General features: G+C 42.0%; 1 protein-coding gene across 2 annotated transcripts; it reads right to left on the bottom strand.

Annotated features, from left to right (window-relative positions):
- Positions 1-354: 354 nt before the first annotated feature.
- Positions 355-8,504, bottom strand: LOC108015525 (chaoptin). 2 transcript variants are annotated; one of them, XM_017081995.4, is made up of 7 exons: positions 7,973-8,504; positions 5,713-5,853; positions 5,348-5,507; positions 4,627-4,990; positions 4,097-4,386; positions 3,773-3,919; positions 355-3,719 (listed from the first exon to the last, which is right to left on the bottom strand). In XM_017081995.4, the coding sequence occupies exons 2-7, from the start codon at positions 5,847-5,849 to the stop codon at positions 612-614; spliced, it is 4,206 nt and encodes a 1,401-aa protein (XP_016937484.4). In that variant the 5' UTR covers positions 5,850-5,853; positions 7,973-8,504; the 3' UTR covers positions 355-611. The 2 variants fall into 2 exon arrangements, with proteins under 2 accessions (XP_016937484.4, XP_065723268.2); XM_065867196.2 differs by having other exon boundaries at positions 8,181-8,504.
- Between the last annotated feature and the right edge of the window lie 14,176 nt (positions 8,505-22,680).

Genomic DNA, 22,680 nt, shown 5'->3' with positions numbered 1-22,680 from the left:
TCAGTTGTTGATAGGAAAAAGGGGTTTTCTTATTATTTAAAGAAATGCGTGATAAGCATACCAGCGAAATTCATATTAGAAGTGAAACATTCAGTCAATTCAAGTCAAGATAAGGTAATAAATTGCTTCTGTAGGTAGGAAAGATAATAATCACCGAGGAATTCATTTAGTCAATTAAAATTAATAATTGTTTAAAGCATTTGGCTAGAAACATTGATCTTATTAAATAACTTGATAGTTGACCTAGTTAAAATGTAGAGGTATACTGTAGTTTTCGGAATTCCGTAGACATACCTGATAGACAGCTGGCCAAATAGATTGGGACTTCCCCACCCCGCAAATAGACTCGAAATGTGTATTATACTAAATTTGTTTATTCCGCATAAGCGACTTGCTTGCACTTAATTATGGTTAGACATAGATATAGTTAGGGTTACAGTTAAAGTGTTTTTTGTTTAAGTCTATATACAACGTTGGCTGAGAGCGGCGATATAATGTAGAACCTGTTTGCGGCGATGCGCCTGACTGACTGACTGAGATTGAAATGGACAGAATGTAGAAGGAGGCGGTTGAGGAGGAGTGGGAAAGATAAAGATGCCCTCGATCTCGGCTTATCTGTAGGCCTTGTCATCCGAGTATATTATATAGGGTTGATGCTGGTGCGGATGCTGATGCGTGAGGCTCTCTGCCCCATCGCCATTGCCATTTCCGCCGGCTCCTCCTCCGCCCGCGCCGCTGAAGTACGACATGCGGGACATGGTCGAGTAGGCCGCCGCCGCCGCTGCCACCTGCTGCTGCTGCTGCTCCCGCTGCTGGCGCTGGGAGAGATTCTGGCTGGACTGGTGGATGGAGGCCGCCTTGTGCGGCAGCGTGGCATAGCTGGCCTGGTAAGGAGGCACCGCATACAGGGCAGCTCCAGCTCCGTTCTTGTAGTTATAGGCCGCATTGTGGGCACCCATTTGCATGCCCGCCGGGATGCCTATCATGGCCGCATTCTGCTGGTACTCCGCATTGCTCATGCGCAGCCTTATGATGCAGATGATGATGATGAGGATGGCTATGAAGGCCACCACGCCTCCCACGATGCCTATGATCAGAGTGTCATCATTACTTATAATCGGGGATTGGGCCTTCATCAGCGGGGCCTTGGTCTTGATCTTCTTCAGGCTCGGAGGCTGTGTGGGTTCCAGGCTCCAGATGATCAGGGGTTCCTCGGTGGTGGAGCTACTCCTCGTGACCAGCTGGCTGGAGGTCTTCAGGAGATGCGGCACTGGGGCAGTGGGTCTGGAGGTGGAGGAAGTCATCCTGCGGGCGTCGCAGGTGAGTTCATCATCCCCCACTTCGATGAGCTTCCGGTTGACCAGGTAGGCAGGCGCGGCACAGGTGACATCCGGCATTCCAGAGCTGGGAAGCCACCTCCGGAGAGCTCTGGCATTGCAATCGCAGTTTATAGGATTGCTGGCCAAACCCTGCAGCTGCAGACTAGCTCGGCGATCCTCAAGAGCATTCAGGAACTGGGGCACCAGCACAGAGATCTTCGATCCCTCCACATCCAGGTTGAGGTGCGAGGATCTGGGCACTGGGAACAGCAGAGCTGGTGGCAGGGCACTCAGGGATGTGTTCCTCAGCTGGACACTCAGATCACTGCTCTTCAGACCCGCCAAAGTTCCCGAGGAAATTGACTTCAATCGTTCTCCTCTGATTCCCAGACTCCTGAGACGCGGATGCTTCAGTGGCTGGATCTGCTCGCTGCCAATGCTGGAGTCCTTAACTTCAATATCCAGGACTTCCAACCCGGGCAGCAGTTCCAGGATGCCCTGCAGATCCAGATAGCCAAGCAGGGGAAGATCATAGGCCTCCAAGTTGACCAGGTTGGGCAGCTGTTTAAAAGCATTCTTTTCGATCCTGGTGCACTGGGGCAGGTGGCTCAATCGCAGGGAACGCAGCATCTCCAGCTTACCAAAGTTGGACTGGGAGACGATGTCAAAGCTGTTGTTGGACACATCCAGAGACTGGAGCACCTGCAGTTGAGGCCAAGCCATGGAGAGATCATCCAGGGACTCCAACTCATTGCTGGAAAGGTCCAAAGTTTCCAGCAGGGTCACTCTTTGGAAGACCTCTGGTTTTACATTTCTCAGCTTATTGTGGGAGAGATTCAGGAACTGAAGGAAGGGTGTCTCCAGGAGTTCCAACTTCTCAATACCAGTTCCCGCTAAACTAAGTTCCCTCACGGTTTTGGGTTCATTGAGAACATTGTGCACTGCCTTGGGACTCAGGGGATTGAACGAGAGATCGATCCTCTTGATGTTCACCATGATGCTATCGTCTCCGGGAAGCTCCTTGATCTTGTTGTAGCTCAAATCCACAGAGGACACAAAGAAGAATTGCCTTTGCAGGGCATTCAGAGGGGCGTATTCAAATCGATTCCTTGCCAGGTTGATATTCTCCAGCATCTGAAGCTTGGATCGCTCAAAGACCCCATCCGAAAGCTCCGATAACCGGTTGCCTTCCAGGTTGAGCTGCTCCAATCGCACCAAGCCCTCAAAAGTCCTCTCTCCAATGCGATCCAAGTTATTGTAAGCCAGATCCAAGATCTGCAGTTGCGTGGAATTGTGGAAGGCCATCTCACTGACCATGTCCAGTTGGTTGTTGGCCACCAGGAGAACCCGAAGGCGGGGCAATCTAGCAAAGTCCAGTTCCTCAATGGTTTTCAATTGGTTAAAGGATAGATCGATGTGCTCCAGATATTGCAGGGAGGAAATAAGTTCCGCCGGGAAGAAGGAAAACTTATTATTCGCCGCTCGTATCTCCCTTAACCTTGGATGAATTCTGAAGGACGAGGGAAATAGGTAGCTCAACTGGTTATCCGAAATATCCAACTCTTCTATTCCCGTTCCTGTATTGAAATATTCTCCCTTGAAAGCGGACAACTGATTGCCATGAAGATTCAGTTTCTGCAACTTCATCACATTCACAAAGGCCCCGGAACGAATGGATCCAATGTGATTGTTAGAAAGATCGATGGAGCTTATGTTCCAGAGGTTGACGAAGCTACCATCCTGGAGCTCTTGCAGCTGGTTATAATTGAGGTAAATGTGCTTTAGATCCTGTAATCCTGCCAAGAGGTCACCGCTTATCTGACGGATGTTACAGCGACTTAGATCGATGACCTGCAAGCGATCCAAGGGTTTAAAAAGAGCTCCAGTCAGTGGGGTCAGGTGATTTCCACTCAGGTTGAGGGATTGCAGATTCTCCAGTTCCTCGAAAATGTTACTGGGCAATTCCGTTAGGCTATTGCCACTCAAATCCAGACTTCTCAACTCGGGCAGAACCCATGGAGCTCCTCCCAAGCCTGTTAGCCTGTTCTGCGATAGCTTCAGGGCCATCAAAGTGCTCTCCAATCCCGCAAAAGTATCTGCATTGATCAAAGCCAGGGAATTTCCAGACAGATCCAAGGTGTGTAGGCTACTGAACATCTGGAAGCTTCCCGGAGGAAGTTCTCGAATCACATTCCTCGACAAGGACAGGGTTGTTATATCTCCCGCCTGAAGGGATCCAAGGATCTCCGAGGAGAGCGCAGCCACTCGATTGTAATCCAATTGCAGTGATGTCAATTGGGGCAGGCGACCCAGGGCAGTTCCGGGCACCAAGAGAATGTTGTTGTCCTTAATGATAAGCGTCTGCAGGCTGTCCAATCCCTCCAAAGCATCGTCTTCAATCTATAGAACCAGTATTTATAAGAACTTTCAGAGTTTTTCGTAGTATTACTTACCGTTCTCAATGAGTTCAAGCTAAGGTCCAGATACTTAAGAGCACCCATCTCCCGGAAAGTTCCTGGTGTAATGCTGGTGATGGTGTTACGACTAATATCCAGGCTTTCCAAAGACCGTACCACTTGCATGTGGGTGTAGTCCAATTGCTGCCGAAAAGGAAGATATCAAAATGATGTATAGTAATGATATCCGATTTTGTTGTAAGCCAATCAAAGTAAATTTGATAAATAATAAAATATATTTTAGAAAAACAAGTTTACTGCTCCACTTATGTTATCATGTGATATTATATCCTACTTTAAATATCATTACAATATACAAACCTGCAACATGTTTGAGGACAGATTTAGGTGCTTAACTCCCGGAACTGCCGCCAGAGCCACCGTGGGGAACTGATTGAAGAAATTCTCGGACAGATCTAGCTTCTGCAACGACTGCAGCTTCTCGAAGACATCACTATTGAGGTTACTGATACGATTTCCGGCCAGCTTGATTTCCCGTATCTTCTGCAGTCCCTTGAAGGCCTGACTGTCGATGCTGCGGATGACATTGTGCCGGAGATCAATGATCTCCAACTGACGCTGGGCATTGAATGAGTCTGGAAGGAGGGTTCCTGTAGAGAACGAAAATAAAGTAGGATCACTGAAGGTTGAACGATTTTTGGTATAATTCCATTTAAAACCTTGCTTGCCCAAAGTTAATTGGTAAAGTAAATTCAAGGTTCTGTATGATTTCTAATTTGGTGTTATTTACAACCACAGATAATTGTTCTCTTTACGATTACGATTTGTGGGCTGGTTTTTAATTATACCAGTTGCGGTTTGATTGCATTAACATGGCTATTCCGTCTTACCAATCTGGTTCTGGCGCAGCGAAAGGTGTCTCAGGGCACTTGGTCCATTTAGAGAGTTGGTGGGCACTGCCGTCAAGCCATTGCGATCGATGTAGAACTCTTTTAGATCCACACAGCCCTTGAGAAGACCCTCTTCGATGAGCTTGATCTTGTTTCCGGACAGATCCAAGATCCTCAGATTCTTCAGCACATGCAACTCGGCGGTGGAAAAGATCGGATTGAGATTATCGCCCAATAGATTATTCGCCAGTCGCAATTCGTTCAGCGAATCCTTGAGACCATCGAATGCTTTCTCCGGAATCCTTCTGATGAGATTGTAGGACAGATCCAGCTCTTCAATGGTCAGTTTTAGCTGGCCGAAAGTCTGCAATGGGAGAGGGTATTATGTCTTGAATTTCGGATTTTATGATTTTAGATAAACAGTGATTTCTTCTTTGGTCTTTATCTATGAAAGTAGGAATGATTTCAGATACTATATTGTAGATATTCTTGGTTTTTTTTTAAAGAAATCTATAACATATATATAGAAATATTTAAGAAGAAACAAGAGATCAAAGGTCATAGTTAATAATTTCTGGGCATGTGTCAATGCCCAATAGGAAACAAGATCTGATTGACACCAATCTGAAGCGTTTTTTGTGCCTGTTAGATCATCAAAAGGTGTTGAAATCCCCCGATCTCTCTGTGGTTTATCTCTGGCATATTGCAACACCCAACTCACCTGGGCGGGCAGCACCTGTTGGCCGCTGTGACGTTGCGTATACGCCACGATGGGCGCTCCATAAGGCAGTTGCGGGGCATCGCCGTGGAAGACAACGCGATCGCAGTCCATGGCCACGGCTCCCAGTTGACCAGTCGCCGCAAACGGAACCACATTGCACCTGTAATTGTCGTCGGTCCATGAGCGGTGATTGCAGAGGAAAACAAAGCCAAATTAAATTGCAGTTGGCGGTAATTTTGTGATATTAAAATAATACCCGACCGACAGCGGAAATTCGCTGTCGCTTTTGCCATGGTGGTCACCATATTGAATGGTATGGTATGGTATGGTATGATATGGAATGGGTATGGCTCTGGCAAACTCACCTGCATGGCAGACGGAGGGCGGGACTGAGTTCCGGGCAGGGGCGCCAGGCGGAGATTCGGTGCCCCAAGTGGGAGACGCAGATCAGCAGTACGAGTAGAAAACGCCCTCCGTTTGGCGGCTGTTTCCACGCTTCCATTTCGCTGCAATTGAGGAATGGATTGGCGTTATTATTATTTCTGCGTTTTTGGTCTAGCTGGGTGAAACTCGTTTCGAGAGAAGAGATCTGTGCTCAGTATTCAGTATCGTATTTGGTCATTTACCCATTATCGCCGCGTTCGCTTAGAACATTTGATTTGCATACCGATGTCTCCGTCTATTTCGGTATAAGCCGCATACTTGTGGCCAACAACAAATACAATGGTCGACCCCAAGGTCCGATCGAGAGAAAAAAAAGAATGAAATGAAGGCTATAATCAAGCGAACTGGCCAACAAAGAGCTGCGAGTGAGGCTGCCTACGAGTGGTATGAGTAATTTTGGTAATGCTGACATATTAAAGGCATTTGTTGCCGCTTGTTCATCATTCTACCTATCAAAGGTGACACTGAAATATCTGCTCTATAAATAACAAACGGGTATTTACTCTCGGTTTTCCTGGTATCACTCTTTGTAAAACTCTGTAATTTTCGACAGGTGTATGCTAAAAGTAACTACGAAAGATAAGATATGATTAGAATGAATATATGAATAGATTTCTGTGAATCCCTAGTAAAGCTGTAGTTTTTCAATTAGCAAAATTCCAATTTATGCTTGATAACTAAGCGCTAATTATTCAAACACACAGTGGAGTTCTTGTAAATAAAACCTTTTTACCTCAAAATAATGTATAAAATATTGAGGAATCCGTAATAATCTGCTTAGTACCTAAGTATCTTCAACATGAATGGAATGTTTTTAGAAACATATATTTTAGAGAAATAAGATATGATAAGAAAAAATGGGATCGCTTTAGATGAGATGGGAAGTCAAAAGCCAAACCATTTTTAAAATAAAATGTAGTATTTTTAAGTTATTGGTTTGTGTTATATACTGCTTTTTAAAACGTTTGATTCCTGCTTTGCGCATAAAACTTTTGCTGGTTTTCTCTTTTTTTCTCTTCGACATTATAACAAAGTTTTGCGTGCAAAACTATATCTTATCTTGTTTATAGGCAGACTTCTTCAAGAAAATGTAAATTCTATGAATAATTTAGCTATCATATGCATAAACTAGTTCATGATAGTCATTGGAAAAGTTTTGTAAAGACATACTTTCTTATATACTCTATCCTAAAACATGCAGAATTGGGCTTGTATTGGAATAGATTATTTAAAGGGGAGATATTTTTTTGAGGCCCTAAGTAATTACTTTGATTTCATATCAATGAGACACTAGTTCTTAAAATCACTCCTATTAACATGCTGAATTTTCGTTTGAGGTAATATCCACTGTAAGGCAATTATATAAAACGCCTTTGGCAGCGCATGAGTGATTCGTTGAGCCATGATCTTTCGCGGCTTAAGACCTGGACTCGGAATTCTTGGTTCTCACTCTCGCAGCATTAGCTGTACCGTTATTGGCAGTACGGTGGTCGGCGGTTGTTGCTGTTGTTTTTCGCTGTTGGCCATGTTCATTGGTTACTGTTTGCTTTTTAATGCGCACTGACAACAACAAACAAACACGAGAAAAAAATACTTTTACGGCTGGCCGTATTTCTATTTGCATTATTTTTGGGTTTCGCGTTATTTGTGCTATTTACTCTGCGGTCCATGGGTCCAAATCATGGAAGGTATTTGGTGTTTGGTATTGGTATTTGGCCAGTCTTTTTGCGCCCCTGTTTGCTGAAAGATCGTGGATATCCACAGCCAGACAAAACAAGCACAGGTTAGCGTATGTAAATTTATAAAGTCCATAAAACGACTCGCGGGGTTTCGAAAACGAAAATCGAAAATCTCCCCGAAAAACGATCTTTTGCTCATTGAAATGCATGGGCGATATGCGATTCGATGTGGTGGACAGCCTCAAGGTTGCATTGCCACATGGAATGGGTTCAAAATGGGATGGGATGGGACTCGATTGGATCCACTTCTTGTTTCACAGATACGGAGATACAGATACAGCCACAGATACATGCCGAGATAGCCGAGGTAACAGATACAGGTACACTTTGCATTGCGTGTAAACGCTTTGATGGGAAATATGTTAATCACACATCTCGGGTTTTTTCATCTCTTCTCGTAACCTGTTTCATTATAATTTTGTGATTTATACTTTTGGCTTACATTTTTGGGCGCTGCTTGTAAATTGCACTTTATTTTTGTGCCTGGGAACCACTGCTTCGCGGGTCTTTTGTTTTTGTCGCTGGATTGCACAAGTTCGCGATGTTTACGTTTGTTTTTCTGTTTGCGCCTAGTTCTCTTTTGTTATACACAAAAAGAAAGCTTCGCTCGGGAAGAATGTTTTCCCAGAGAGATGGCCTCTAGCACTCACACTTGCACACACCACCGTTGAAAAATGCAGACAAACAACTCGAATCGGTGGCTTTTCCGGGGGGTTTTCCAGGGGGGCGTTGGTAATTAAGCCGAGATAGCGCAACAACAAGTACGGCCTGTCTGCGCATGCGCAGCGGTAACAATTTCGCAGCGTTCGCTTCTGCGCCTGCGTTCTCCACCACCGCCGGTTCTCCAAAACGGTTAAGATCGAATCGAATCGAGTCCGGATCGTATCGCATCGGTCTGAATAGGCCCGCTTCACTTTTTCACTTCACTTCCGCCAAGTCCGATCCATCGAAGCGCCGCAACTCAACTGAAGCTGGTCGAAAGCCGAGCTGGCTAGGCTTCGTCTTTTGGGCCAAGCTCTCTGGAGCCGCTCTGCAGGTGAAACTGGTTTGCCCCAGTGCACAGCAAGAAATTGGATCGGAAGATATCTCAAGGTGTTTGAGTTGCAAGAAATGTATCTTTAGTAACGCTTGGTAAACTAATGTGAAACAAATGATATGAGGGTTATTTAAAATATGATGGAAATGCGAATACTTTACGTTTAGGTTTCTTAACTTAAAGATACAATTTGTTCAAACACTGAAATTATTAATCCCTATTATGATTTATGTTCATAAACACTCTCAAATGTTTTTAAGGTTTCCCATTCTTAAAACAGTATCTTCTTGAACATACTTTGTTCAGTTTACTTTAATGTGATTTATGGAAAGCGGATATAAATTCTTTAAATTAAATGAGTGTTTTTTAGAGTGCGCTTCAAAATCTTAATCAAAGAAGAATCTATGAAGACATCTCAATCAAAATTTGAATTGAGAAGAGAGAAAGCAATAGAAAATATACCTTTTGAGTAATCAGCGATTGATAAGAAATAATAGTAATTGTTTCTTTTCTTTCTCTGCATCCCCTGAATGGATCTAAAACCGCGGCGGTACTAAAAATTCGAGACCTGCCCCCGAGATGCAGATGCTCTCTTCTCCGGAGAAACACCATCCAGCTTCGTGAATGAGTTTGCATTGTCCGACTTTGTTTTCTTTTGTTGTTTGATGTTGTCTTCGGTTTTTTACTTTTCTGGCGCTGGGTAAAAGTTTTGAGCGCTGTTCTTCGCAGAAAGTTGGGCTTCTTCTGGCCCTTGTCTTCTTTCTACCTGTTTCTTCGAGTTTTTTTTCGATCTTTGCAGCCGATCGGCAAGTGCGCCAATTCAGCTAATGGGGTTAAGCCTTCAATAATGCCGCAACAAGTGACAACCAACAAGAGTTACTTTCCTCTTCGCAAATTGTTTGGCGTGGCAACTAATTACCCGAACAATCGGAGAGACTCAATGGCTAGTGGCGATGAGGATCGGCGAGGCACGCACCAACCATTACCCAGGTTATTCACACCTGTCCTAACCAGGTACAAGTACAAGTCCAACTCCAACTCCGTGTCCAAGTCCAAGTCCAACCACCAAGTCTCAGGTCCCAATCAAAAGCACAAACCCAACCGGCAAGTATGTGGTTATAATTTTTATGTTTAGGCATGCATGTTAGCATTAACATCTCAGTGGGCCGCAATTTCTTTTCTTTCTCGCCAGCCATATACTTTCCATTTTCATGAGCAAGTGCTCCACAAATGGCAGTCAGATAAAACACACATAACATAATAATGAAAACCGAGTATGAAACAATAACTGGCACACTCGAAACAAAAACGTCTCAAGAACCTGAAAGCGTAACAAGAGTAGAAACGGGCTTTAATAAATACAATATCATTTGAAGTTGGCTAAGAATTCCATGCAGTTAAAGGAAATGTAAATGTAAATATTACTTTAAATAAGCTTTTAATTTAAGTAACTATGAAATGAAATATAAATGAACTTGGGTTAGGTACTAGTTATTCTTATATATTACTTTTAAGCTGTGCAACGTAGATTAATGTTTATACTCTGCAGATGCCAACTTTTTCTTTATTTATTACTAAATGTTCACAAAGTAGTACATATTGCCAATATGGTTTCGATTTTTCCGAGTGGATCCGCTACCGCAGCAGCCCTGACGTGACGCATGCCATGTCTAACCATATAAATCAAATCGTTCAGCTGATAAATTGTGTCTAAGCTCAACACTTGACTGGCTCCGGCTGCACCTCCCCCTCCGTCTGCAATTTTGGTTGGAGTAGATGTTTTGTGAAAACGCCGGTCCACACACTCCACGCCCACCGACGGATCCGTAAAAAGCCCCTAACTGCTCTGTCTAATAAAAAACACAGCCTCTGGCCCAGTTAGAGCCGCACTCCCGATTGTTGCTTCAATCTGCATAAATTCAAATTATGAAAAATGAATCATGTCCAAAGGTTTCAGCAACGGCAGGCACTGAAAAAAAATATAAAAAATATATGATTCCTCTTAATAGATTTTTGAAAATATGAATTCCCTGCATTCCCACGTTTTTCAAATCTAAAAAAAAACAATATAAAAATCGTCCATAAGTACAAATTTCTAAGGTAAAAATAATCTTTATTTAAGACTTGACATTTCTGAATACAATAATTCTGAACAAATATTTTTAACAGTTTCATTATAGCCTACCCATATCTAAAATTCTAAAAGTTGCTGAGTTAAAAAAGTATTTCCAAAGTTGTATAAGTACTTTACAATTTTTTAGAAATTTCTCTGCCTGCATTATGTGCCGCGTCTACGATAATATTTCATCTTCATGTAGGCCGACGATGCAATCTTGACTTTAGCCCACTAAACCGCCAGTGATATTCATGGAGCCTAATTAACCGCACGTAATTGCCGAGGGTTGTGTCCTCCGGGTCTCGTCTCATTCACATGCAAATATAAAGGCAACCTCAATTACTCCTGGCTATTGACTTCCCCATTATGATTTTGGGATGGCGCCAAGGGGATTTAAGTAGGTGCGTAGAAGTGGCTTGTCAACTCAATGCGTGCAAAATGAATGTACTTTTCAATTCCCATAAAGATGAATGTCTTTGCATACAGGTCATAAATTATTGTTTAGCTCCGACACACACTCACGTGGATTGGATGACCCACTGGGGAGGAGACGAGGGTTCTGCTAACCGGGTGAGCTTTATTGGCGTAGCCGAACCTAATCAATTATAGAACCGCCTTAGCCCTCCCCCGAATCGGAATGGAATGTCAACATAATAAGTCCAGTGTCCTTGCGACCAACTCCCTTTTCATTCTCATTGTCATTTCGCTTTTCCTGTTGCGGTTGCCTTTGTCGTTTAGTGTCACTTTATTGTAAGTGTGGCAAAAGGCAGGGGTGCAGCTGTAGGGGGTCCTCCAAACATATATCTTAAAAAATGATTGATTAAATATAAGAAATATTATGAAAAAATTAAAATTGCTTGAAAGAGGATTAAAATTATATCATTTTCTGACTTCAAATGATAAGATTCAGTGCTACGAAATATATTTTAATAAATATATATTATAATCATATCAATTGTTAATCTCTTTTTAAAACGTACAAAATAAGCCGGAAACTGGAATGGATTGACAAAAGTTTAGGGATATTGTATGTAAACATAACATTTAAGTTGTAATGTGGGACTCGTCCTATATCTACCCCTAAGATCATAAGAAAGTGTGAAGTTTTGATTCACCCTATAGAAGAATGGGTTCCGTCCATGAAAGATGCCCCTGGCCGTTTGCATAGCTCGTCCATCACCCTGTTATATTAGGAAGTGTAGACAGCCCAGTGGGATTATGCCCCTTTTCCGGATTTTTATTTTGATAAATTATTTAAACGCCTAACTTGTGGCATTCGGCTGGCTATTGTTTGCCGTTTCCCTCATATTTAATGCCAGGCTTTATTGGTTTGGGCCATATCCTGGCTGTACAGCCCATAGGCCGGACAGGATATTCAATCAAATTAGACGGCGAGTGACAGCAAACACAATCATGAGCGTGGAGTTTATTGAACGAGGACAATCAAAGGGCTCAACATTTAGATAGAAATTAATATGCCGCCTTCCCTTTAATTCCAGTGTTTATTTAACAGCCGAAGGTATATATTTGGAATTCTAAGCAAATAGAAGGCGTAATGAAAGGTGTCTTCTTGGAACCCGTTCGGGGGAACCCCATTCATGAAATTACATTTATTTCAATTGCATTTGGGCCAAATTTGATACGGTATCCAAGCTGGCAGGCCTCGTAAAACTTAGTGAAGCCCCTGCTGCCACTGACACCTAGCCCAACAATTCACAAAGTCGATGGCTGAGCTATTTCGGGACGCACACTTTGGCCAACGGCAATCGACTTTACGGCCGAGTTGTTTTAGCCAAAAAGTTTTCGCCTTAACAAGCTTTTTCCCGGTCTGCCACATCAAGCATACGCCAAGGTGGCCCGTGTGACCTGAAGGCAGAAGGATTCGCCCTTTTTTCGAGAGGTTCAAAGCGGAGGGCTCTGAGATCGAATGCACGCACAGGTGCAAAAACACAGGTGGAGCCGTTAACGGTAAACGAGTCAGAGATTCCAGGCAATCAAGTGTGTTAATTGCACCATAATTGGTCAGACAGGCAGTCAATAACAGCAGCAACAACCAATGCACTTGCTGCGAGCAGCCTGCACTGGGAGAAAATAGGGCAAAAGTGTCATCAGCTTATAGGATATTAAATAGTGGATTGCTTAAAGGAACCCAACACTTACTTGACTTCAAAGTTGGGTTTAGATTTTATTTGAACAATAAGAAAGGAGTTTACTTTACTGGGCAATATTCCTTAATATATATATATTATCTTTATCTTATCTTATCTTTTGTGTATTGTTTACACAAAAAGTATTTTTTAAATATAAAATATGAAAAATACAATACAATACAATAATACATCAGTTTCCTGTTTTAAAATGAAAATAAAACAAGGAAGAACGCTATAGTCGAGTACCTCGACTATCAGATACCCGTTACTCAAAGGGAAATGGAGATATGCAAGCAGCAAAGCGAGATTAAAATGCGCCACCTACCGGCGGTAGACAGATTTAAGCGTTATGGGCGTTAGAGTGGGCGTGGAAAATTTTTGGATCAATCGATAGGTATTTCCGACACCAATACATTTCAGTTAAAATTTCTTATCTAGCATGCAAATTGTGGGCGTCACAGGTTTTCGCGGTTTGTGGGCGTTTTAGTGGGCGTGGCAAACTTTTTTTTAGGTCAATCGATAGGTATTGTTGAGAACAATACATTTCAGTTAAAATTTTCTATCTAGCATCAAAACTGTAGGAGTTACAGTTTTGGGCGGTTTGTGGGCGTTAGAGTGGGCGTGGCAGTCTACTGAAACAAACTTGCGCTGCGTAAGAAGCTCAGGAATCTGTACGCCAAATCTCAATAGCCTAGCTCTCATAGTTTCCGAGATCTCAGCGTTCATCCGGACAGACAGACGGACAGACGGACAGACGGACAGACGGACAGACGGACAGACGGACATGGCTAGATCGACTCGGCTAGTGATCCTGATCAAGAATATATATACTTTATGGGGTCGGAAACGCTTCCTTCTGCCTGTTACATACTTTCCGACGAATCTAGTATACCCTTTTACTCTACGAGTAACGGGTATAACAAGTAACTTTAATGTCTTAAATTAAGCCACCCTTGAAAATGCAATGGTGCGAATAAATCTGATAAATTCAGGGATTATTTTACATTCTAAAAATTCATTTGTGCCACCCACATACCATATGTTATGTGATTAAAAAATTTTACATCAACACATTGTAATTAAAGCCCCTTCTTAACATGCAAAATGTTGTAATCCCTTAAGCCCTGATAATTACCGAACCATTAGTAGTTTTTTCCGGTGCAGGCGGGAGAAATTCACAGTTGCGTGATTAATTCAGTTGCCTTATTGACGGATGCATGCACAAACAGAAGCAGCCACCCAATCGCAAAGGCAAAGGACTCATCCACCTTCCGCTTTCCATTTTCCACTCCCCTTTTGCACACCTGCCATCCTGCAAACACAAAGTGCCCAGGTGATATTGAGCCTACCTATCACAAACACAAAACACAACACATAAAGCGCTTTGATGCATTTTTAGCTCATTTAAAATGCAAATAGCTTTAAACCGGGGCATTAGGGTGAACCTTAAATGGCGAAATGGGGCTGGCAAATATTTAAACCAATTTCGCGTCAAGTTTGCCCAACCACATTTATCTCTTTTTCGGCGGGCTGTGCTTTTCGCTCGCAACATAAGTAAATAAATTAAAAAGCGAAAATCCCCAAAAAAATACAAAGGCAAACAAAGTTGCCCAGGACAGCTAGGTAGATAGGTAGAAAAGGGTTCCTCCAACGCCTGATTAGAGACAGCAATTCTGGGGTGCCGGGAAAACCGGGAAAGCTGGGAAAGCCGAAAAGCGGGGCCAAGTCAACTCGGAAATTTCCGAGGCTTTTCCGTGCGCCGTATTCGCAACAGTCAATTAAAACTTTTTGCGCTGCTCAACAAACGAAACGCAAACCACAAACAAAGGCCAAATTAGTGGAGAACGAGAGGAGGTGTCTGCAGCCACCCACCCAGCTTACCACCCACCACTCGTCCTTGCGGCATCCCTTTCAGGGTCTAGGGGATGTACTCTGAAAAAAGATTCGGAAAAACCCAGAACATTTATTAAATGTTTATGGGAAAATTTCAAATAACTCTTTAAGATTGGTCTTCAAATATATTTTATGAATCTTTTTGAACTTATAGTACCTAAACCATTTCCACAACTTTTTTTTAGGCTCATAATGTATATATTAAATAAACTAATAATAAAATAGATCGTATCCCTATAAGTCTTAAATATTTAATACTTGAAACCAAAGTTCTTGTTACCTTTTTATTATTTTATATGCAACCCAACTTATACCTCCAAAAATGTAAATCGGTTAAATAGGTTGGTCTATATAATATATATAAATTGTTGGTATTACTTTCCTTTTCTGTCCCTGTAACAGAACGAAAATGGAGCTGGGGATTCTCCCCGTTGGCTGGCATGCTTGAGTTGAGTGATTTGATTTGGGGCCGTTCTGTGTGCGCCAATGAATGCGTAAAATGTAAAACTTTTCGCACGCGCATTTTATTTAATTTAAATGCAATTAAATCGTTTAATTTCAAAGCAAAGCCGGCGGAGTTCCTCCCCGAAAAGAACCCGATTGGAGTGGGTGTCTGGCTGGGGGGCTTTTGTAATTCCCAAGGACACCTTTCTGCGTTTGCGGTGGCCTGTCAAACTAGCACACCCATGTCATACATCAAGGAAAAACACACAGCCACACACCACATACCATCCTTATAACACATTAGGAATACGACAGGTTCGGATTTCAGTGCAATTTACTGGCAAAAGTGAGCCACGCCATTGGATATTTATACCATCGAGCGTTCCCAATAATTGAAATACTATATAGCGCCTTTTTCGCAGGTAAGGCAAGGTCACCATCTGTTTATTGACTTTAAGCCCCCGAAAGTCTCTGTGACAAGAGCACCTTTTGGTCCCCGGGCCCAAAAAAATTTGCATATTTAATGCCCGGGGAACACACTTTTCATATTCATTTTTATCCATATCTAAAATCAAAAAATCAAGCAAGGCAAACAAACTTTGCCCTGGAAAAGGCAACAAGCCAAAGTTAAAGTACACCCACACGCCATCGAGCATCAAACATCCAATATGCACGGCTGACATATTGGATATATATACACAAATATACAGATGAAGTCTTCATCTTTCGGGGAGTGGGCTGAAAATTCTAGTCAAGTCAATTTTCACTGCGCCTCTCCATCGAGGTGTGAAATTGAAATTCGTATCCTTGTTGCATACTGAGGGCTCGAAACATTTATTATAATTACAAAGGAGCTCCGCACAAAGGTTAACTTGGATACTTTGTTGTTTAGATACTAATCAAGGCTGTACTATGTGTAATAATAATTGTGGGTAGCTCGAAGGATTCCAAAATTAAACACTACAGTTTATGGCAATTAAAGGTCGTATCCCAAAGGCTTGGGTAATATAATTGATATTACGCTTTCACCCGAAGTTGGCTAAACAATATTGCTTTGTAATTTGCATTTGAGGCACTTTGTGATGGGAAATCAATTAAAATTTATTGACTAATGGCCATAAATACCAGCCATAAAATACACAAATGAACTCGTGCCAAAAGGTGCACAATATGTAGGTGTATAATGAGCACACAAAACCATACATATCCATCGTTTTGTGTGTCTGTGTGTTATGCAAATTTCACAGATTTGACGTAGCATAAATTAGCGAATATTCTGCGGCTTACAACCGCATAATTGAATTCATAATGGAGTCAATGGCAATACAAATTAGTTGTCGAAAATGGCCAGAAGCACGGAAGTCATAATAGTCTTGCTGAGCGAAAGTTCATAGTGGGCTGTACCCGCCCATTTGATTTTAAAACTAATTTCTAGGCTTCTGAGGAGCAGTCTCCCTCCGAGTCCTTCGAATAAATATGCAAATCAACTGAAAAGTGCTCGAAATTGCGTAACTCGCCCTCATGAATATGCAACAGTGGTTTTCAATAAATGCTGCCGAATGAATGCCCCCGCCAAAAAAGACGAAACTCCCTAAAAACTTTAAGACAACACTTGGACAGAAGAAGAGGCTCCATAGGTTCTTTAAGTGACCTGAACGCACGATGATACATTCGGCGCGAAAAATGACAGGTCTTTAATCATTTTTGGTTTTCATAGTTATACCAATATTTCTATCTGAGTTTATATAGTTAGTCATCATATTACCTTATCATTAACTTTCATCTTTCTATTACAAACTTTCCGACGAATCTAGTATACCCTTTTACTCTACGCGTAAGTATATGTCTTTTTCTGGTGATTAGATCTTGGATCTAACAGATGTTTAAGAAAAAATAAATATTTTGATTGATTAAAGTAGTAAATATGGAATTTTTTTCTGTGTTTTGGATGTGACACCCGGTGCCCCACGAGGACCAACGAAATTAACTTGTGAGTGACTTTTGACATGGCTGCCGGCGCCGATAAGTAGGCAAGACTTGTCAGCATTCCTGCACAGAATCCCACCCTGGACGTGGGACATGGAACATGGAACATGGTATGTGGGATGTCGGATGTCGCAGGGAAAGCAATTTTCGGGGCTGAAGATGGAGTTCCCTTGCCGGCACATGCGGCTGAAACACTTACATAACTTTCGGCTGAGGTAGTCGAGTCGTCGTCGTCACCTGTCGATGGCGTGACATGTGCAAATCTGTGAGCAGTGTTTGACAACTTGTGAAAACAAATACAATTTTGTGGAATGAAGCTGGCTTTGGGTGAACAACTTTTATGTGCAGCTCTTTAAGGCCCCGGATGGCCGTAAAGCTCTGCTCTGGGATAAACGAGTTTGCCCTCGAAAGATGGGGAGTTCATTGAGTGCCGGAGCAACCCCAGAGTTCCTATGAAAACAGCCATCTTATTAAAAGAGAAAAAAAATAAATCGAATTTATATTATAATCAAAAATCATGTGCTAAAGTAGAGGCAGTATTACTTATGAATATTAAACATATACGAAACAAAAATTCTTTATATATTCTATGTATTCGTAATTTTCCCAATATAACAAATACATTTTTTTTAGCACCATTTTTGAATCTATATCTTTATTTGGGTATACTGATTTTTGATTATACAGATTTTGCCATAAATCCGCTAGATGTACAGCTCTGACCGACTGATTGCGAGAAAGTGGGCAGTGTCTGAAGTCGAGGACTCCATTTGACCAAGGGAATGTGGCCCACATTAATGGGCATAAATTCTGTCTGCGGCAATCCCTGTAAGTATATATATACGCAGATATATATATATGCCTAACTGGCCGCGAAAAATTACATTAGCAGTACAAGTGGATGGGACAAAAGAATCCAGGGAGCAAAAGATTCGGGGAGGGAGTGAAGACGCGGTACATTTGAAGCATATTAATTTAATATGGCGCGTCGTCGGCGCCTGGGGTAAAAATAAGTAGAACTCCCAACTGTAAGCTCATTTGCCACCGATTGTGTGAACATTTGCACAATGTGCCACGTCTAAGGATCCGAAGGATTCTGGCCAAGCTGCTGTTGCTCTAGGCCTAGATAAGGTCTCTCCCCAATTCCGAAGGGGAGTGCTTCGGTAGCGGCTTACAGAAGGGTTAAAGACCTGACAGGGGCAAATGGTGTTAAAGAGACAGCGATTTTCCAGGCTATACATTTCAGCAAGTCTAGGAAAATTCCCCTTCTGAGGCATTCATTACTTCACAACGAATACGATATTCATTATTTTTAAAATTTTCTGAGTGGTTCTTAACACAAAAAGCAACACATTCTTATGGAGACTTTACAGAGACCAAAGTTGTGTTTTAAAATAACAATATATTGATTGTACCCAAAATATTCTTTTGTTGAAGAAAATATATATTAATTTAATATATTTGTTTAGCTGCCAGTACTACTATAAAATTCATGTATACAATGAATATAAGGTTATGGGTACCCTCTAAAAAAGTTCCATTACATCGCAAAGAGTATGATAACTTCATCCTGTCGCCCTCGTCTGTGCGGCAATTATCTTAAATTATTCCGAGTTGAATTACCATATTGTCGGGATGAAGCCAGGCTACCGGGGAAGCCTAAGCTAAATCCGAGTAGGATCGCTACAAAATGTTCCCATTTCGAGCCGGGAAAATATGCTCAAGGACCTCCAGCCCCCAGGACTGCCGACTTCATCTTGGCTTTTTTCCGTGAGATGTGGCGTAATTTGTTCAATATTATCCCTTTAAATTCCTGGCTCCTCTCCCCGTTCCAGGAATTCAGCTTGACAAGCAAATTGCTCGGCTCAGTTCGTTATTATTAAGAAGGGGCTTCCTGATACAACTTTTTCAGCCTTTTTTCCGAGGTTATGGGACAGGGGCAATATGAAATCCGGTTGGCCCACATTCACGCTCAACTTAATTTGGCCATTCCGGGATGGTTGCTTCATTACGGACCCAGTAAATAAATATAAACTCTTAATTTTTCTGTACTTCGATGCTTGCCGGCGCAGAACCTTGAGCACAAGTTTCTGTATACTTTTTTTTAAGAAAGGATATGAACAAACAAAAGCAGCCAAATTATGTGGCTTTCCGGGAAAAAACCGGGCTGTCATCAAAGATTTCCATCTGCAGATGGGCAGGGCGAATTACATAAACTGTAATAAATCTGTCTGTCGCCGCGTTGAAGGCGATGATGTCGCTTTAAAGGACATCTTAGGTTTAGGAAAATGTGTCACCAGCGGAAGGAAGTCCTTTTCCCCCGCCGGCAGCTTAGTTTTACTTATTTTTCCTGGCATCTCGCCGAAGCCCCGGGGGAAACTCCCTGGAACGCCTTCCAAAGCCAAAGGACAAGGACAAACTTTTTATTGCCGGCCAATTGGATCTTGTCTTTCCTCCAGGACTCCTCCAGCACGGTACTCACAGCCCCCAGAGTACTGTCACCATTGTGGTTGCAAGTTGTATTTTTATTGAAAAGCTGATTTTTATGGAGCACAAATATTTGTTTCTCAGCATTCCGAAACACTACCCTTACTTTAATCCTGTCCGAAAGGACCATTTGAAGCCTCAGTCCCCAAACGGATACTTGTTTTTACTTTGGGCTTTCAGGCCAGACACTCCATGGAAATGAAAAATTAAATGGCTCAAGTGCTTGGTTAAGTGCACCCAACAGTTAAATTAAATTCAAATCTAAGCAAGGACTAATAAAAAGAAAGCCAAAAAGGGTGCATTTCAGGCTTAACTGATGTTGTAAACAAAGTTTGGCTTGCTTTGAGATTACCTTTAAGCACGATTCTCTTTACCAGATTACATACACCGCACACAGACGACAGGCACTTCCTTCCACTCGAGTTGGAGGCCCCAGCGGTGCCTCCTATTCAGCACACAATCTAAACTCAAATCAAAGTTTTTCGCAACAATAAGTCTAGTGCTAGCTGTGTTTTACATACACAGGGTACCTTCGATATAAGAAACTTTTTGGGGATTAATATTTATAAAGTATATTTTGAGAACACGTCTTAAAAACTTTCTCTCTTTTCTTTTGATAAAAGTCCCTACTTTGAAATCTTTTTTTTTTACTTTTATTAATGTGGAAATTTTATTCTTAGGATTAGCACACTGCTACCCGACTGGCAGCTTAATCTAATCTGTTTTTTCAAAAATAGATACAATACTTAGTCTAAGGGTTCCTTAAGGCAAGAAATAAATTCGTTATTTTTAGTTATTTGATATTAATATTGAGGGTGATGATGTTGCTAGGTCAAAATCCGGTCCGGTAGGTCTTGAGGGTGGTGTCTTTTTAGTCTTCTTTTGACTCGGTTGCTTGGTTCAGCGCTGTTTATAGCAGCGGTACCAAGTTTTCTGGCTAGGCTGTTGGGGTGCTCGTTTAGCCTTTCCATATATTTTCGAGAAAGTTCCTGCAGCTTGTCTCCAAGTTTGGGCACATTGAGATCCCGTTCGATGTCTCTGGTTCGCATAAACCACGGAGCTCCAGAGATGGTTCGAAGTGTTTTCGCTTGCAAAACCCGGATTTTGTTGAGGTTGGTTTTTGCAGCGATGCCGTAAACCTGGAGTCCATAGAAAAGACTGGGCGCTAGTATGGACTTATAGATTTGAACCTTACAGCCAAGTGCGAGCTTGTTGCGTGGTGCGAGAAGCCAAGCCATCCGAGCAACTTTGGTCCTGAAGGAGTGTTGGATACACGTAATGTGCCTGCCAAAAGTGAGTTTTTTGTCCAAAGTGACACCGAGGTACTTGTATGCAGGAAGGGCTCTGATTGGACTTTCGTTGAGGCTGACTCCAGGGCAGCTACTTCGGCGGTTGGTGAACGTTACATTGGCACATTTGTCCGCGTTTACTCGAATGTTCCAGTTCATGGCCCATTGGTGAAATGCGTCCAGATACTCTTGCAATGCAAATGTGGCAGCCAAGATACTTTTGCTTTTTGTCAGGACAGCAGTGTCGTCGGCGTAGGTCGCAATTAGCACGTCTTGTTCCTCAACTTCAGTGATTGGAGTTTGTGTAGGCATACTTTGAAATCAGAAATTACTTTTTAAGTCATTATAAAAGGTGTCTAAAAGTAGGCAACAATATATTTTCATTGCATACTTTTAGACACTTTCGTATGAGAAAAATGTTATCTTATGGAGTACTAAAAATATTTTGTAAGACACAAGATCCCCGACAAAGGGATTATAAAACTTTTTCTTCGATTTTAATACCATTTTTAGTTGAGTTAATAGGACTTACACTGTATTATTGTTCTTCTTCTGTTTCGGGAACTCCCATTCCCAATCACCTTCTGACACACTGTTGTTTCGCATTCCGAAACTTTGCACTTCAATTTGTGAACATGCATGCAAATAACGAGCGCACGTCAGAAGGTAGGTGTTCCTCCACTGGAACCCAAACTTCAAGGGTTACACTTGGAAAACATGGAGTTTACATAAACTTTGACTGCATCAGGTGCTGGTTTTTTGGGGATGCACTGAAAGAAGGAAGTTATATTATTATATGGTTCAAAATAGTCTATTAATTCTCTAGCTCTCCAGTCCTTTCTTAAGATTACTTAATTTATTCATTAAAGATCATTTATTCTTTTTGTAATATATGAAATTTTTTGTTCAGTGCAGTCCCATTTGCTGACGGCTCAGGCTGAAGCCAATTCGCATTGATTCGGCGGCCTGGCACATGGTCCTTGGGATGTTGATTAGATGCTTAGCTGGCGGGGTCCTTGATAAATGGCGGCAGTTTAAAGTCGAGTGCGTCTGGCACTTGTATGATTTAAGAGTTCAAAGTTCAGATGGCATTGGATTGGGATCGGAACGGACGTCCAGCGGAGCAACAAGTGAATCTGCTCTCGGGCCGGATGACAATTCCACGCAGAGCCAGACGCATAATTAACTTTGATTCGGGAAGCGAATCGGGCAGCAATCTGAGTGTACACACTCCCAAAACAAAATAGTCTACAAGGGAGTGCTCCACACGTTTTTAAACCTTTTGAAAGGGAGCCTAAAAGTATGCTGTAATTAATTATAAGTCTTTTCATTGCATACTTTTGGACACCCATCTACAAAATTTTATAAATTTAATTATTGTATATAAAATGAAATGATTTCTTAGACTTTTAGAACTTATAAATTGTAGTTATACAAACATTTGGAATTATACGTTTTAGGGGCTTAAACATACAATTCGTTTTAGAATATGTTTTATTTTTAAGTGTTGTTACCTACCAACTTCTGACTTTCGTTTTGAGGGACTCGTGCGTGCAGGGAGATGATGAGAAATGGACTACCTAGATTGCGATACCTTCATATTTCATAGGATCCCGCGCACACATGCCAGCTTGAAAAAAGTTGGGGCCCAATCTGCTCCAGCTTTTTCCCATTTCGCCGTTGATTTGCTGCTCTTTCATGGGTTTTTTCGGGGGTTCTTCTTCTTTACGAGCAGCTGTCTAATGTGGC

This window comes from Drosophila suzukii, chromosome 3 (assembly GCF_043229965.1).
Source record: "Drosophila suzukii chromosome 3, CBGP_Dsuzu_IsoJpt1.0, whole genome shotgun sequence".
Lineage (NCBI taxonomy): Eukaryota > Metazoa > Arthropoda > Insecta > Diptera > Drosophilidae > Drosophila > Drosophila suzukii.
This window is presented reverse-complemented; position numbering and strand designations above follow the sequence as displayed.

Bases quoted from the DNA above. Each gene is read 5' to 3' on its own strand.
- LOC108015525 (XM_017081995.4), bottom strand. From the start codon at position 5,849: ATGGAAGCGTGGAAACAGCCGCCAAACGGAGGGCGTTTTCTACTCGTA. The intron at 5,508-5,712 runs GTGAGTTTGCCA...CGACAATTACAG, and splicing joins GCCCTCCGTCTGCCATGCAG to GTGCAATGTGGTTCCGTTTG. The intron at 3,920-4,096 runs GTTTGTATATTG...CCTTTTCGGCAG, and splicing joins TGTCCTCAAACATGTTGCAG to CAATTGGACTACACCCACAT.